The 15,236-nt window shown below is 41.0% G+C and overlaps 1 protein-coding gene across 2 annotated transcripts in view; it reads right to left on the bottom strand.

Moving 5' to 3' along the window:
- ENPP6 (ectonucleotide pyrophosphatase/phosphodiesterase 6) overlaps positions 1-15,236 on the bottom strand; it is a 94,696-nt gene that overhangs the window by 26,460 nt on the left and 53,000 nt on the right. For both annotated transcript variants that reach the window (XM_006130175.4, XM_006130174.5), the window contains exon 2: positions 9,308-9,487. In XM_006130175.4, the coding sequence (XP_006130237.3) occupies positions 9,308-9,464 (157 nt within the window). In that variant the 5' untranslated portion in view covers positions 9,465-9,487. The remainder of the gene's footprint in view (positions 1-9,307; positions 9,488-15,236) is intronic.

Below are 15,236 nucleotides of genomic sequence, written 5' to 3'. Positions count from 1 at the left end.
TTTGTTCTGTGCTTATGTAGTGGTGGACCTGGCCAATCATGGCAAAGAAGTTAGTTAAGATATGAATTGAATGTATGGCTATCAAACAAGTACAGGTGTGGTATGGTCATATGCCTTCTGATATACTTCTTTAGAATTGATGCAACTGGCTATAGATTCAATCTGTTTTAAATAGTCTTCTATAGCAGTAGCTCTGAGTTGTGAGGCGGGCAATGTAGGTAGTCAGTAATGATGGAATAAAAATTTTTGACTGAAACATTTTTTTCCAGAAAACAAATGCAGATGAGTGGTGCCAAAATGATTTACAAGTTCATGTTAGTTTTGCCAAATTAATTCTCTTCAACTTCCCTTCTTTTAAAAAATGTTGAAACATTTTAGTTAGACATTTTGTAAATGAAACACTTCAATTTTTTTCAGTTCAAAACAATTTTTTCGATACACAACTTCCTATAATATAATGTAAAAATTCAAAAATGACTAAAAATGCTCAAAATCTAAGCAAAACTCTTCCATGGTTCTTGGAAATTGCCAAAAGTTATTTGCCCAGATGTTGTAGTAAGTCTCTTCTGATGTTTGGTGCTGTGTGCTGTTGTAAAACTTCTAACCTATACTAAATAGACTAAGAACATAAGAACGGCCGTACTGGGTCAGACCAAAGGTCCTTCTAGCCCAGTATCCTGTCTGCTGATAGTGGCCAACACCAGGTGCCCCAGAGAGGGTGGACCAAAGACAATGATCAAGCGATTTGTCTCCTGCCATCTCTCTCCAGCCTCTGAAAAACAGAGGCCAAGGACACCATTTTATCCCCTGGCTAATAGCCTTTTATGGACCTAACCTCCATGAAATTATCTAGCTTCTCTTTAAACTCTTTTATAGTCCTAGCCTTCACAGCCTCCTCTGGCAAGGTTGACTACAGGCTGTGTGAAGAAGAACTTTCTTTTATTAGTTTTAAACCTGCTACCCATTAATTTCATTTGGTGTCCTCTAGTTCTTCTATTTAGGGAACTAAGAAATAACTTTTCTTTATCGGCCCTTTCCACACCACTCATGATTTTATATACCTCTATCATATCCCCCCTCAGTCTCCTCTTTTCTAAACTGAAAAGTCCCAGTCGCTTTAACCTCTCCTCATATGGGACCCGTTCCAAACCCCTAATCATTTTAGTTGCCCTTTTCTGAACCCTTTCAAAGGCCAAAATATCTTTTTTGAGGTGAGGAGACCACATCTGTACACAGTATTCAAGATGTGGGCGTACCATAGTTTTATACAGGGGCAGTAAGATATTCTGGGTCTTATTTTCTATCCCTTTCCTAATAATTCCTAGCATCCTATTTGCTTTTTTGACCGCCGCTGAACACTGCGTGGAAGTTTTCAGTAACTGTCCACGATCACTCCAAGATCTCTTTCCTGATTTGTCGTAGCCAAATTAGCCCCCATCATACTGTACGTATAGTTGGGGTTATTTTTCCTAATGTGCATTACTTTACACTTATCCACAATAAATTTCATTTGCCATTTTGTTGCCCAATCACTGAGTTTGGTGAGATCTTCTTGGAGTCCCTCAGTCTGCTTCTGTCTTGACTATCCTAAACAGTTTTGTATCATCTGCAAACTTTACTACCTCACTGCTTACCCCTTTCTCCAGATCATTTATGAATAAGTTGAAAAGGATTGGTCCCAGGACTGACCCTTGGGGGACACCACTAGTTACCCCTCTCCAATCTGAAAATTTACCATTTATTCCTACCCTTTGTTTCCTGTCTTTTAACCAGTTCTCAATCCAAGAAAGGACCTTCCCTCTTATCCCATGGCCATGTAATTTACACAAGAGCCTTTGGTGAGGGACCTTATCAAAGGCTTTCTGAAAATCCAAGTATACTATATCTACTGGATCCCCCTTATCCGCATGTTTGTTAACCCCTTCAAAGAACTTTAATAGATTAGTAAGACATGATTTCCCTTTACAGAAACCATGTTGACTTTTGTCCAACAAATTACGTTCTTCTACGTGCTTCACAATTTTATTCTTTACTATTGTTTCGACTAATTTGCCCGGTACTGAAGTTAGACTTACCGGTCTGTAATTGCCAGGATCGCCTCTAGAGCCCTTTTAAATATTGGTGTCACGTTGGCTACTTTCCAGTCATTAGGTACGGAAGCCGATTTAAAGGATAGGTTACAAACCACAGATAATAGCTCAGCAATTTCCCATTTGAGTTCTTTTAGAACCCTTGGATGAATGCCATCCGGTCCCGGAGATTTGTTAACATTAAGTTTTTCTATTTGTTCCAAAACCTCCTTTAATGACACTTCAATCCGGGACAATTCCTCAGATTCATCACCCACAACGGACGGTGCAGATTTGGGAATCTCCCCAACGTCCTCAGCCGTGAAGACTGAAGCAAAGAAATCATTTAGTTTCTCCGCAATGCCTTTATCGTCCTTGATTGCTCCTTTTATAGCTTGATCATCTAGGCGACCCACAGGTTTTTTAGCAGGCTTCCTGCTTCTAATGTACTTAAAAAACATTTTGTTATTTCTTTTTGAGTTTTTGGCTAGCTGTTCCTCAAAATCTTTTTTTGCTTATTACATTTTTACACTTGATTTGACAGTGTTTATGTTCCTTTCTATTTATCTCACTAGGATTGGACTTCCACTTCTTAAAAGATACCTTTTTGTCCCTCACTGCTTCTTTTACATGGTGGTTAAGTCACTAATTATAAGTTTGGCTTAAGTGTTCGCACACTTCTGAGACAAGGGCTGAATCCATTTAGATTTATTAGCAGAGCTTTTTCTCCATTTTTTCCTATTCTCCCTGGAACTGGATTTAATTTATACACACACACACACACACACCCCACACATACATATATATATATATATATATATAGGGCCCATAGTACAGCCAGTAAACATATTTACATAGAAATTACAACACTGAATGCTACATGTAACTGAATATAGGTGCTGATTCCATGGCCCCAGGTCTGGAGCACCCATAGAAAAAATTTAGAGGATGTGTTTAGCTCCCACTGGTAGCTGAACTTCCCTTTTTCTCCCTACACTTCTGCCTGATCGTGGATCCCAATCACTCCTCCCTCTTCTTCCAAGCACCTCCTGAACACAGCAAGCTCAGGAAAGGGGACAGGGAAGAGGCAGGGCAGAGGTGGAACCTTGGGGGAAGGGGTGGAGTGGGGGTGGGCCTGGGGTAAAGGAGGGGTGAACATCCCCTAAGTAAACAGGAAGTCGGCACTTATGTACCAGCAAAAGTTGGGCAGCCCCCATAATTGCCCATAGGAATATATCAATACAAGGCCCCACAATACCTGTCTAACCCAACCTCCAGCAAATGCTTGAGCAAACAAGGGAATCTCACCTCATGCACTGATGGCTGACTAATTCGAATTCCAGCTCACCAAGGGACAGAATGAATTCTAGAGCTAGTGCTTCACGGAAAGCACCTTACCTCTAATAGCTACACACAGAAGAGCATTGGGATGATCTTAAATATCATGATGGAGCAATATCTCCCTAAATTTGTGCATGTGTCATTATACAGAGATGGACCTGAACTGGAACTTCAGATCCAACTTTTCCTAAATTCAAGGGGCAGAGAATACAAATCCCGACCAGAATTTTGAGTGTTTCAAGTGGGGTGACTAATTACACATAACATATAATCAATTTGATTAATTTAGCTTTTTTTTCTGTTCATATACGGTCTTGAAACAGGTTGCAGTTTTCTCAAATGCAGTTTTTCAATATTACTTTCTAAATTATTTTTAAAATATTAACCATATTGGGCTGTGTGTAACTTAGTTGCTATTTCTAAACTGCTGAGTGATCACTGTGATATGGTAGTTACAAATAGAAATAATTTCTAGTGCTACTACGGGATAAGGTCGAAGTAAGATATGCCATTTCAGCTACATTAATTGCGTAGCTGAAGTCGAAGTAACGTGGCAGCTTCGATCTTTTCTGTAGTGTAGACATACCCTGTGTGAGCAGTTCATTGAGAAGTATTGACTATTTTCAATTCATGTTGCTAGATTAGACAAAGTCCCATGATATGTTTTATTCTCTCTTTGATCATTTAAAATCAGGCTTCCAGTGTGAATACTTGTTACAAAATAAAAATGTTCTTGTATATTCAGTAATAATTATTTGAAATTCACTGTATCAGTGATCATTACTACTGGTAAATGTGTTCACGATCATGCCAATGGAAAGCAAACAGGAAGTGTGTAAAACCAAGTAAAGTGAATTTGTTTCAAAACTCAACTGATTGCGAAAAAGGAATTTTACAGTATATACTCAGCTCTAATTTCAGACATTTTTATTGAACCATTGCACTATTCTATTTATTTGTCCTTTCGGCTCCTAATGGAGCATAGGGCCTCCAAATCATTCTCGATCTCTTGCGATCCTTAGCAATAGTCTTGATTTGATCCCACATTAAGCCAGCTGCTTTTACTTCATCCAGGAAGCTTCGTCGCCGTGTTTGTTTGGGACGTCCTCTTTTCCTCTTTCCCTTTGGAGTCCATTCTAACGCTTGTCTCGTGATACATTCCTCACAGTCCTTACGCAGGATGTGGCCTGCCCGTTGCCATTTTCTCTTCTTAATCTGGACCTACATTGGTTTCTGATTTGTTTTGGTCCACAAGGTTTCGTTTGGCATTCTATTGTACCACGTTAGCTAGAGAATGTGTCTAAGGCATTTATTGACAAATGTCTGAGTTCTTAGTGTTGCTCTGGACAACGTGCCGCACCTCCAAGCCATACAGCAGCACTGATTGATTTCAAATTAGAAGTGAAAATGTGTAGTTTGGTTCTTGTTTAAATGGTTCTTGTACCCCAGACTGGTCATCGTATGGCAAAGGCTTGTTGCGCTTTTCGTATTCTTGCACTGATGTCCTCTTCAGTTCCCCCATTCTTGCTGATAACACTCCCCAAGTATACAAACTGGTCAACCTCTTGCACTGCTTTTCCTTCTATTGCAATTTCACCTTCCTGTCTGTTGTTACTGCGCATCAACTTGGTCTTCTCTTGACTCTGAGGCCCACTCGCTCAGCTGTTTCCTCAGCTGCACCCATCTTTTCTTCCATATGCTCTTAAGGCTAAGTCGTTTGCAAACAATTGCACAGCTCTGACCTATTGTTTTAAAACACTAAACTTCTGGGACTGGGGGAGGAATGAGGACCTTTTTCATAATGATTTATATGTCATTCTGCTTCTTTCTTTTTTTGACACACAGACTTGAACCTCTGCCATTTTTAACTTTAATTTCTAAATATTGATTTAACAGTTGGACGTTGTGTCATAACACACAGTTTTGAAAACTTTCCAGACCTGCACGTAGGTCTGGAAACTATCTTGTTTAAATGGAAAATGATGTTTTGTCTTTTCTCTCTTTCACATGTAAGAGGTGCCTCTATACTTCACTTTAAACAAACTTGGATATGCAGTTGAAAAATCGGGCAGCTATAGGATTATTGGTTATAATCCACACCATGACTGACTGAGAAAAGGAGCGAGAGACCTTTAATCCTTTCATTGCAGTAGCACTTAAGGATGTTAAGGACTAGTCGAGTCAATTAGTTGATTCCCCACCCCTTGCTGCCTCTATCAGATAGAGGCAGCAAAGGGGGAGGGGGAAGAGACGGTGCTTCAAAAAAGCAGTACCGCATGGAGCCCATACTTGGGCTCCGTGCAGTGCTGCAGCTGTGAAATGCCGTGGTGGCATTTCAAAGGGGCAGCACCACATAGCTGTGCATCACCCCTCAGGGGCTCTTGTGCATATCTGCCCTCGTGGAGCCTGGAGTCAGGGGGACTTCTCACTGGCCCCGGGCTGCACATGGAGTTCCTCATTCCCTCCTTCTAAGTGGGGCTCTTGTACATTTCAAAGGAGGAATGCGGAAGTGCCTATCGATTAGTCGAGTAGTCGATGAAAATTCCATTGACTACTCGACTAAGGATGTTAATTAACATTAACTAAGGATGTTAATTAACAAGTAATTTACTAGTCAAGTAGTCAATGGAATTTTCATCGACTACTCGACTAGTAAATTACTCATTAATTAACATCCTTAGTAGCAATCCTCTGAAGTGCGATGGTCCACTGGCATATCAGTACTTCCAAGTGAATTAGAAGGGACATAGGGCCATACATGTCATTTCAGATGTACTACAATTTGCTGCACATTACTTAGCAGAAAATTATTTAAAGGATACATGATATTTTGCCCATGGATAGTCTGGAAGAACAGAGACTGCTTAATAAATTGTTTGCTCATCCCTGAAACAGACCTCTTTGTGTAGTGATTAGAAAGGAGCAAATGTTCCATAAAAAAAATGCTTAGAACACTGTTTTTTTTTTTTTTTTAACACAGGCAGCAATTAGGCACCCTGTTGGTGGGGATACTTTTACTTCTATGTTTCCACTCAGATCAACTGTGCCTGCATTTTAGCTTTGTTATTTCTTGCATCCTCACAGAAAGCGATAGATGATTATTCACAACAAAGCCTTTTCTGCTTTCTATGTTCTTAATTGCTAACTTTTTAGATTTAGATTAAATTTAGATTTTTAGATTATCTTCTCTTGAACTCTGAGCTTTCTACATAACTTCAGCATCCACCTGTCATATTGCTATATGTTTTAGACCCAAAATTCATGTCTCAAAACTGTCTGATTCCTATGAGGAAAATGCAGTCCTGCTTTTTTAGCTAGATGGCACTTGTTTTGTATATAATGTCAGTTTGGATTAGTCTTTACTGTTGATCAGAAGGCAAATTTCACCTCCCATCACCAAACACAAAGAAGCTGACCCTACATTTCTGTGACGGTTAGAGCATTCCAAATCTTTCCTGATCAGAACTTATAATAAATTTCCAACGTCCATGATCCACTGCTAAGCAAAATTGTCCTGTACAGTACCCTAAGAAAAATCAAATGTTGGAAGATCACATAATCCTGAGTGCAAAAACTATGTGGATCATGCATTCTGAATAGTTTTAAGCCATCACTTCAGCTTTTCTACCTTTGTCTGTCTGTCTGTCCTGGCCTTTCTTCTTTTCCCTTTGTCTGGATAACTCACCTTATAGAAAAATATTATAGAAATTAATAGAAAACTAAACCTTTTAAACATTAACAGCTCTGTAGAATTTAAAGGAGACTTCTCTACCCTGTAAAGGAATTCTATACAATGTTTTTTTAAAAAATCTCATTCTTTATTATATTTTATTGTAATTGGAGTCAAGTCAATAGAACCCTATTACATTTCTATAGAATCCTATTAGTTTTATGGTCCCGTTATCCCCCCTTTACATGTTTTCATTGGGACTACTCTTACAATTGAGCACCTGCTTAAGTCCTTTGGCATAGTAACTCCACCTAAAATGCCTGCTGTGAAGGCTATAGATAATTGAAATATAGCAATCCTAGTCTGTGAGTAAAATCCTAGCACTACTGAAGTCAATGGCAGAATTCCCAACTTCAGTTAGGACAGGATTTCACTCCTAGTACCTAGCAGCAGGTGATCCAGGTATTAGTGGATGTACTACTAACTTTGAAGCCTGACCAATAGAAAAAATAGATATACACCAACATCTGTTAGTTTTCTACTGAGCATACTATACAAGCCCATCTGTTCCTCAGAGAACATTGCTCTAAAATAACACACCATCTCTTTCAATTCGAGGTGTAATAATGATGATAATACTAAAACTTACTTCATTAGAAAATACTGGACAGAAATTTGTTTCCCCGACAGAAAGCTCAAATACTAGACTGTCTGGTTCAAAATCGGATACCTGGTAATCTTAGTGGTGTTACTCACTGTGGGCACTAGTCCTGAATGCTTCATAGGGACGAGGTGCGGTTATTTGCCCTGGTCCATGCACTCAGGGTGGAACACTCTTTGAGAGGCCTAATGTCCTATCCCGAAAAGAGACAGGCATGCTCGCTCTGACACCATGCTATAAAATTATATAGGATGTTTAAATATAACATTTAAAATATTAAATTATGTAAGTGTTTAGAACAATTTCCATAGACAACTGTTACATTTCTATAGAAGCTTATTGGTTTCAGAGCTGTTACATTCTCTTCCACTATTTGATCTGAGGAAGTGGGTCTGGCCCACGAAAGCTCATCACCTATTAAACCATCTTGTTAGTCTTTAAAGTGCTACATAGTCCTGTTTTTTGTTTCAGCTGCACCAGACTAACACGGCTACATTTCTACCACTATTCCACAGTGTATGTCCATAAACATAGGCTTTCGGTTTTGGTGCTCAGAAAATATTTAATAGGCACTGCTGATGATAGCAAATATTTGTGTAATTGGGCCCACAGAGCAATGTTTCAATACAAAGTTTCCTGCTTTATTCAGTAACAGTGATTTAGCTAATTTATCTGCCAGCATATGAACATAAACCATTAAGTATTGACACTTCTGTCTGTTCTTGTGAGCTGTTGTCCTTTCTTTTGCATGTTGCTATGCAGTATTGTGTTAAGAGAAGGTGACTGGGCATATGTGTGATAGGATGAGATGGATTGGCAGGGAGCCTGAATGAGTGGGTCAGCTTCCCCCGCTGTGTTCACCAACACTGGAGTTTTCCAGTTCTATGCGTCTGATGCGTAATCCTCTAGTAAATTACATATATATGACTCTGAGTATATTAATGCAGTGCTTGGACTACAGTGTTAAAATGATTAAAAAAAAAAACCTCAAGAAGTGAAAAGCTCAAGAAGTGAAAAGCTAAGTGCCTTGTATGTGTATTTATAACAGGTCCATGCTACATATTTGTAACAGTTCTGTCTTATAGTGAGGATATGTGTTGATCCCAGGATATGACACACACAAAATGGGGGAGGAAATGTTTTTTTATTGGACCAACATCTGTTGGCAGAAGAGAGAAACTTTTGAGCTACACGGGTCTCTTATTCAGGTCTGGAAAAAGTAAGCAGAGTGTCAATGTTGGGAAATTATGAAAAGTGCTTATCTTACAGGATATACTAGATGTGTTTCCTAGGTATTCTGAATATTTGGTATTAAAATTAAAAGTTTGGTCATTTCCTGTCTCTTGTGTAAGCTAAACCATTAATAGTGACCTTAATCTTTTGCATGTGCATATTTTAATACAAAAATTAAATAGAATGGTCATGAGGGAGTGTAAAAATATATTTGCCATTGTTTCCATTTCATAACGGCAAAGTATTCAAGAATCATCCTACATAACTGTCCATAATTTTTGAAGATGCAACAACAGATGGTGGTTTTGAGTAATTGCATTTAGAGATACTAACCAGGCCAGTAATACATATTCACTTTCTTGTTTGCTTTCATCATGGTGACCCACAAAGGCTCCGATCCATTCCACCAAAGAGGCAACAAGCTCTCTTTATTCACACCAATGTCAAAGGATGTTCCTGTACTTGGGTCCCACATGTAGTTTCCAGTCATCTGATGGACTTCACAGTGGCGACCTAAAAAAGAAAGAGTGTTTTAATTCTCACTCGTAGCCCTTATCTGCCACATTCTATTTTCAAAGTACTGGGAAAAAAAATAACTAATGAATCCTTACAATGCCCTCGTGAGATAATTATTCTTCCCATTTGGCAGATAGGTAGATTGAGGGAGAGTAGTTAAAACTCTTTTAAAAAAAAAAAAGGCTTCTAATTTCAGGTGCCTCAGTTTTTGGGTCGCTAACGTTTATGCACATGGACCTTGAGCTTTCAGAGATACTATGAACCAGCAGCTCCTTTTGATCTTATTTGGAGCTTTGGATATTCAACCCTTCTGAAAAATCTAGTCCAAGTGACATGGATACTGAGGCCCCATTATATTGAAAGCCCTTTATATTTATCCATTTTAAGGCCCTCTTGCACAGCCAAGCTCATGTAAAGGGGCTTAAGTGTAAATAAGAATGAGGTTCTACAGTGGGGCTCCAAAAGCCGAGGCATACCCAATTAGAAATCAGTTTAAAAATATCTGGCTCCAAGTGATTTATCTAAAGCTCCAGGGTGAGTCAGCAGCAGAGCCAGGATTAAAACTCAAGAGGATTAAAACTTTCATCTAGCTGAGATTGACTCCAATCCCAAACTCACCCCTCTAGAGCAAGGCTACTCAATTTTGGAAGCCCTGGGGGCCACAGGGGCCACAATGATGCTCACAGCACATGCCACTGGCTGCAACTTAAGCGTGGTTACGTATACATGCAAATATATGCAAAAAGCTTTTCACACTGACAGACACGAATACAAAAATTAAGGCAAGACTACACAACACACAGGTCCCATTTAAGCCAGTTTTGCTGATATTAATAAAATGCAATATTTACCCGATTTCCACTCATATGACAGCGCTTTTAATGAGCAATGACAATCCAGGAATTTAACTACTAAAATGCACATCAACAGTATCAGAGAGGTAGATATCTGAAATGGCAATACACAAAAACCTGTAGAAGAACACTTCAATCTCCCTGGACACACAGTAGCAGATTTAAAAGTAGCCATCCTGCAACAAAAAAACTTCAAGAACAGACTTCAAAGAGAAACTTCAGAGCTACAATTCATCTTCAAATTTGATACTATCATTTTAGGATTAAACAAAGACTGTGCATGGCTAGCTAACTACAAAAGCAGTTTCTCCTCTCTTAGGGTGTGTCTAGACTACAGAGTTTTGTCGACAAAAGTGGACTTTTGTCGACAAAACTATACCTGCATCTACACTACCGCTGAGTTCTGTCGACATAACGTCGACAGAACTCAGCAGTTTTGTCGACGCTGGTAAACCTCATTTTACGAGGCATAACGCCTTCTGTCGACAGAGTTCTGACAACAGAAGGTGTTGTTGCATGTAGGGTTGTGTCTAGACTACAGGGTTTTGTCGACAAAGCAGCTTGCTTTGTCGACAGAACTGAATGTAGTCTAGACACTCTGGCTACGTCTACACTGGCCCCTTTTCCGGAAGGGGCATGTTAATTTCAGCTATCGTAGTAGGGAAATCCGCGGGGGATTTAAATATCCCCCGCGGCATTTAAATAAAAATGTCCGCCGCTTTTTTCCGGCTTTTAGAAAAGCCGGAAAAGAGCGTCTACACTGGCCCCGATCCTCCTGAAAAAGCGCCCTTTTCCGGAGGCTCTTATTCCTACTTCAAAGTACGATAGCTGAAATTAACATGCCCCTTCCGGAAAAGGGGCCAGTGTAGACGAGCCCTCTTTGTCGACAGAAGCTTTGTCGACAGTATCTGTCGACAAAACTTCTGTTGATAAAACCCTGTAGTTTAGACGTACCCTTAGTGTCCACACCTCCCCATCAGCTGCTAGAAGTGGGCCTCATCCTCCCTGATTGAATTAACCTCATTATCTCTAATCTTACTCTTGATTGAAACTCTTGTCTTACGCCTGCATATTTATACCTGCCCCTGGAATTTCCACTACATGCATCTGATGAATTGGGTCTTTGCCCACGAAAGCTTATGCTCCAATAAATCTGTTAGTCTATACGATGCCACACGACTTCTCATTCTTTCATATCAACAGAAGACCATTACATTGACTACATTTTTGTTTTGGCTTCACAACAGTCCAGGAATTTAATTATTAAAAAACATATCAACCCAAAGAGCATCACAGGCTGCAAACAAACATGCCGCGGGTCGCATGCGGTCCATGGGCCACATGTTGAATAGCCCGTCTCTAGAGTCTAGACCATGGTACCTCCCATAGGCAACAGCATATTCACTTTCTCCACACAAGCCATGATTTTACAGACCTCTATCGTAGCTCCCTTAGTTTCCTCTTTTCCAAGCTGAAAAGTCCTAGTCTTTTTCATCTCTTCTAATATGACAAGTGTTCCAAACCCCTAGTAATTTTTTTGTGCCCATTTCTGAACTTTTTCCAATACCAAGATATCTTTTTTGAGATGAGGCAAAAAAAAGCCATATCTGCACACAGTATTCAAGATATGGGGGTACTATAGATTTATATAGAAGCAATAAAATATTATGTCTTATTTGCTATCCCTTTTTTAACGATTCCTACCATTCAGTTTGCTTATTTGACTGTGACTGCACATTAAGTGGATGTTTTCAGAGAACTATCCACAATGACTCCATGATCTCTCTCTTGAGTGGGAATAGTGAATTTAGTTACCACCATTTTGTACTTATAGTTGAGATTATGTTTTCTAATACACATTACTTTGCATTTATCAACATTGAAATTATCAATACCAAAAAGTTGAGACATATGCCAGTCTGAGACTGTTTTACAGCACTCACTGTCCAAATTATTCAGCATGCAAGGTGTAGGCAGTGAAGCTGTTTGCAAACAGCAGACCATTAAAGTATTATTAAAAAATAAACATAGGGCAGTTTCTGCATGGGTGGTTGGTGAAAATTGGGCTGGGGGAGTCAAGCCACCAGCCCTGCTCCTTCTGCCCTGGCTATGCTCCAATCATGGGGAGGGTGCACAGCTCCCAACCTGAACCTCCCCATCCCCGGTACATAGGGAGGGCAGGCAGCATGCGGCCTGAGGCCCAACTCCAGAACACCTACAGTAGGCATTATGGGGGCTGAGCGTGGGCAGGGCCAGGCTCACAGTTTGGGAAGGCAGTGCCTTTCCCTGCCGAGCATACCGGCTGCCCATGAGTTTATGGTAAATTATATTTTCCTTGTGTTTGCTCTTGTGTGCAGCATCAGGAACATTTTCTCCAGTACTATATTTAAAATCTTATGGCTTTTTTAACTATTCAGAATAAGATCTATGGCTCGAAAGACACAGCCTCAGCAACAGTAAGAAAGGCCTCAGATTTTATGCTTATTCTACAAAACAGGACTGCTTTCTGCCACCCTTGCTCAGCTTGAGTAGTGCCTTCCTATACAAACAGCTCTGATAAGCTCATTGGGACCAACTCTGGCAGCAAGATACTACTCAGCAGAATCAGAACTGCAACAGGTTGAACCTCTCTAGTCCGGTACCCTCATGACCTGACTGCTTCTGAACCAGAGAATTTGCTGAACCATAGGAAGTCAATATTGTCTAGAAACATTACAAACACTTCCTTTGCTTCCTGGGCTCTTAGAAGGCATTTAAGAGTAAATTAGAGCTAAATAAAAGCACAGTACTCTGAGAGGAAGGGTTGGTGGCTGTAAAAAAAGTTATGGGACCACGGATGTTGCCAGACCAGAAGGTGCTGGATTAAAGAGATTCAGCCTGCATTATATATTGCATAAGGGTAAGTGATGCTTTACCAATATAAGGGAACAATGGGTCCTTGCCTTGGCTCAAAAACCCTTGTTGTCTTACTGAGAGACACGCATTATATGATACATAGGTGCTGAAACTAGAGGGCTACGTCTAGATTGGCATGATTTTCCGCAAATGCTTTTTTCCGTTAAAAGTATTTGCAGAAAAGAGCGCCTAGATTGGCACGGACGCTTTTCCGCAAAAGCACTTTTTGCGGAAAAGCGTCCCTGCCAATCCAGATGTGGTTTTGCGCAAGAAAAAAAAGCTATTTTCGCGAACGGGGCTTTTTTGCGCAAAACAATACCGCATTGTCTACACTGGCCCTCTTGCACAAAAGCATTTGCGCAAGAGGGCTTTTGCCCGAACGGGAGCAGCATAGTATTTCCGCAAGAACACTGACAATCTTACATGAGATCGTCAGCGTTCTTGCAGAAATTCAAACGGCCAGTGTAGACAGCTGGCAAGTTTTTCTGCAAAAGCAGCTGTGGAAAAACTTGCCAATCTAGACGCAGCCAAGGTGTTTCACTGGCTTGAAGTGGTTACCATTATATACAGGGTTTACAGTTTGGTTCAATGGCTCTTGGCACCTCCACAATACAAATTGTTCCAGCATCTCAATACAGACATATGAGTAGGCACGAAGAGCCCTAAAAATGGACAGAGTGGGAACCACATTTTTACAGGGGTCTCAGCCCTTCTTTCTATCTTCCTAGGCACAATCTTAGATGTCATTTAGAAAAATTGGGTTCCTGAAGACTAACTGGAAGAAGTGAATTTTAAGGTAGAATCTTAAGGAGGTTGCTTAGTGTGCGCTTTGGAGAGTAAGGCTTTGTCTACTGGCAGCATGCTTTAACACAACCGTGTGGTTTCAGTGCCAATACTTGATCTTTCTGATACAGCTTGACAAGCATCCACTGGAGATGACCTAAGTGTTTTTACAACCAAGCTCAGAATAGTTTTTGATACAAGTTTGTTGTAAATTTACTATACAAAAAAAGAATCCAGGCTCACATATTTCTTGATGGGTGTCTCTAATTTCCATGCATTACTAGAAGATGCAGGTTGGACCTCCCTGGTTTGGCATCCTCAGGATTTGACCGGTCCTGGATGAGGGAATTTGCTGAACAAGGGGAGGTCGCCTGACACCAACTCCTCAGCCCACTGCTTCTCCCTGCTGCCGGCTCCTTCAGCGTGCCAGGCTGCCTGCTGGCCAATCCCAGACTTGATTCCGCTGCTGACTGGGCAGCACAGAGCCCCATTGGGCTGCCACAGTCCCAGCTCCGACTCTGCTTCCTTCCAGGTGGCATGGGCTGCTGCAAATCCAGCCCAGTTTCCCCTTCTGGGCTGCTGCAGCCTTGGCCAGGGTTTTTCCCTTCAGGCTGCTGCAGCCACAGCACCAGCCCTGCTGCCTGGTGTCATGTGGCTGTGATTGTGCTGTTTCTCCTGGGCTGATGCATCCCTGGCCAGGCTTCCCCTCCTATGCTGCTATCGTCCCAGCCCCGCTGCTAGGCAGCAGGCAGCCCTGATCTTGCTCCACTGCCGCTGTCCTGGCTGCTGTGGCCCCATCGCTACTAGATTTGCTGGGCTCCCAGCTGCTGGCCCTCTGGCTCTGGGGCTCTCTCATCCAGGAACATCCGTGGTCATGTTGGACCATGGATTTTGCCAGATGAGAGAGTCTGGTTAATGGAGGTGCAACCTGTAGAATATTTAGTCTTTTAAAAAAGCTCAGCTAGGGTATGTCTACACTTGCTCCCTAGTTCGACCTCGGGATACAAATGTAGACGACTGAAATTGCTAATGAAGCAGGGATTGAAATATCCTGCGCTTCATTAGCATGATCTCACTGGTGCGTTTCTCCGCTCAACAGCTGATTCGAACCAGGAAGTGCGCACTAGGACACGTTAGTTCGAACTAACATGTCCTGGTGCACACTTCCTGGTTCAAATAATCTGTTGAGCAGAGTAATGCGCTGGTGAGATCCC

This window comes from Pelodiscus sinensis, chromosome 4 (assembly GCF_052426305.1).
Source record: "Pelodiscus sinensis isolate ZL-2025 chromosome 4, ASM5242630v1, whole genome shotgun sequence".
NCBI classification, from domain to species: domain Eukaryota; kingdom Metazoa; phylum Chordata; order Testudines; family Trionychidae; genus Pelodiscus; species Pelodiscus sinensis.
Note: the sequence above shows the minus strand (reverse complement) of the source record. Positions and strands in the feature narration are given on the sequence as shown.